The following is a 2,452-nucleotide window of genomic DNA, read 5'->3' as shown; positions in this document are numbered from 1 at the left end:
GGCTGGAAGGCGCTCGACGGCGATGCCAGCAGTATGTCGTTGGGCCCCGGCAGCGGGCTGGAAGCCATTTCCTCCGCCGCGGAAGCCCGGGCCGAGCCCTCCGGGTCTGTCTTGGAGACTGGAATGGAAAGGAGAAAGCATTGACTAGAGCCTTTTCAGCCTAAAACAGAGGGGTGGGTTGAGTCGCTAACTAAAGAATTATAATAATTCCCTTGCTCTGGCTAAGACAAGATTAGCGCCGGGCAAAGGGACCAAGTTTCAGACACAGAAGTCATCTCTCTTAGTTGTCTTCAAGGTTGCCCTTTGGAAATGCAGGGATTGGGAAGTACTTTTCTTCTATTCTAAACATGCAAAGTAAGTTAATTGTGTGTTTTAAAAAAAGGAATCCCTAAGAAACTCAAAAACTTACCCCCGATTTATAGAAGCTGTTAGAATGAAATGGCGTGCCTGCTAGAAATTAGGAAGTAATGACAGTTGTAACTATTACAAAGTATAAAAATTATGGAAAACTGGGGGTTGGTTATTGAAACCCAAATTTAAAAAGAGAAACCATTTACGTTTGCTTAAAAACAGATTGATTTTGGTTTAAAAAAAATAAACCCAAACCTTTAAAAAAAGTGATTTTTGTGGTATTTGTGGTTTCCTTGGGGGGAAATGCGCTACTGGTTGAGACACAACTTATTAAAACAAAACGAAATCTTCCTCCCCAATCTTTGCCATTAGATATTTTGATACTGTAATCAGAATTTTTTTGAAAGATGGGAAGATGTACAAAGCCATATGCAGCATCGCACGAAAATAGGTCGTCTTACTTTCAGTCTTTCAGTGGTTCAGTGGTTCAGTGGCTGAACTCAGTTTAAGAGGATGAAGTTGTAGACGGGTAGGGATTTAAAAACTGTTTTCTGTCATTTCCATGGCAATGAGCAAATAACTACAGGCAAGTTTGTGGAAACTGAGAAACTGTGTAAAGAAACTAACAATTTGTGGTGATCATTAGTAGTGGGCTTTAAAAGGCCAATTTAGTTGTGAGATGAACCACTTTCTGTGACACTTCTTTTTCTGATCTATGTAGATATCTCTGTATCTACATGGGGGAAAAGATGACCCACAGTTAAGATAATTCGTGGACCAGGTACTTTGTGGGAGTGTTGAAAGCAGAAACCAAGGGTTGGGCCTGCGGTAAAATTTCTATCATCTTCGGTCATTGGGATACCATAATAGGGGGAAAATATCCAATAAATCGAAAACACACAAAAAGCAAGCAAAAGAAATCTTTGTGATAAACGCTGCTAAGTCAAAACCAACAAAGTTGTTCGTTGCCTAGGAAGACAGACAGTGACCTCTCCAGAGCTACATGTCATGCCGGGTGCGGCTGCTACCACTACCCTTTGCCCTGGTAAATCACCAATGGCCAGAAGCATCGCCACTCTTGGCCAAGTACAATGGTGCTTGCTATTACAGCTATTTCAGAGGATATACTATCCTACCCTTTCACCCAAATCGTCATGTCCTTGCCCTCTCCGGGCCCCTGTGGACATCTATCCTGATGCCTTTGCCCTGCTGCCCCCTGGATCCTCAGCTCTCATTACCTTCCGCGGCCTCCAGGAAGGTTGAACAAATCTCGACGCGATCAAACCAGACGAGAGCCTGGCTTGTCACTTCGGATGGATCAGAGACAATATTTCCAGGGGACAGGGCGTTAAATGGCAGTTCAAGGCACAGTGATACCTGGGCCTAACATAACCGGCCCTAGCTTCGCCAAATGGTCCTTCATTGCTCATTTCCCTCTCAAACAAGATTCTTAGGATCTTAGGAAGACCCTGGGATAACGGAACTCTCGCTGCGGAGCAGCGGCGCTCCGCGGGCCTGGCCCTGGCCCTGGAGAGCTGCCTTTACGTTCGAGACCCGCAGCCTTAGCAGCCGTAGACTGGGAAGGGTGTCTCCTCCTGGGTGTCCTCCACGGTCACCCCAAACCCTCCCAGAAACCCCAGAGCAGAGACACAAATAAGAGGGTTGAGGTTGGGTTTTTTTTTAAGCGAGTGAGGGGAGAAGAGACAAAAGTTAGTTGACCTAAGAAGGGAAGCTGGCGAACTTCCCTGTCCGACTCAGGAGGCAGGGATCCCCAACTTAACTCCCCTGGCTCCCAGACCAGTCGCCACCGCAGCCCGCCGCTGTCCCTCAGCCTGACCCGGAAAACCCCGCCGCTGGACGCTCAACTGTGTGCCGAGGCAGGGCCGGCGGGTTCAGCAGTACCTGGTGACCCCTAGGTGTCTTTACGCGCGTGGCTGCCGGCCCATCTTCCGAGGGCGCTCGGAGGCGAAGCATCCAAGCGGGTCCTCGAATCCAGCGGGCGGGACTCCGGAGGGCTCCGCGTGAAGATCCTGGCGCTCGTCGGCGCTAATGGCGCTCGAACCCGGGCCCGGGGAAAACGACAGCCTGAATTGTGGCGGGG

General features: G+C 48.8%; 1 protein-coding gene across 2 annotated transcripts in view; it reads right to left on the bottom strand.

Annotated features, from left to right (window-relative positions):
• The window catches only part of SKOR2 (SKI family transcriptional corepressor 2), a 32,548-nt gene extending 32,480 nt beyond the window's left edge, over positions 1 to 68 (bottom strand). For both annotated transcript variants that reach the window (XM_040632539.1, XM_040632540.1), the window contains exon 1: positions 1 to 68. This exon is cut by the window's left edge. In XM_040632539.1, coding sequence (XP_040488473.1) covers positions 1 to 68 — 68 coding nt within the window.
• Positions 69 to 2,452: the final 2,384 nt, after the last annotated feature.

This window comes from Ursus maritimus, unplaced genomic scaffold (assembly GCF_017311325.1).
Source record: "Ursus maritimus isolate PB19 unplaced genomic scaffold, ASM1731132v1 scaffold_18, whole genome shotgun sequence".
NCBI lineage: Eukaryota > Metazoa > Chordata > Mammalia > Carnivora > Ursidae > Ursus > Ursus maritimus.
The sequence above is the reverse complement of the archived record's forward strand: the minus strand, read 5'-3'. Positions and strand labels throughout refer to the sequence as shown.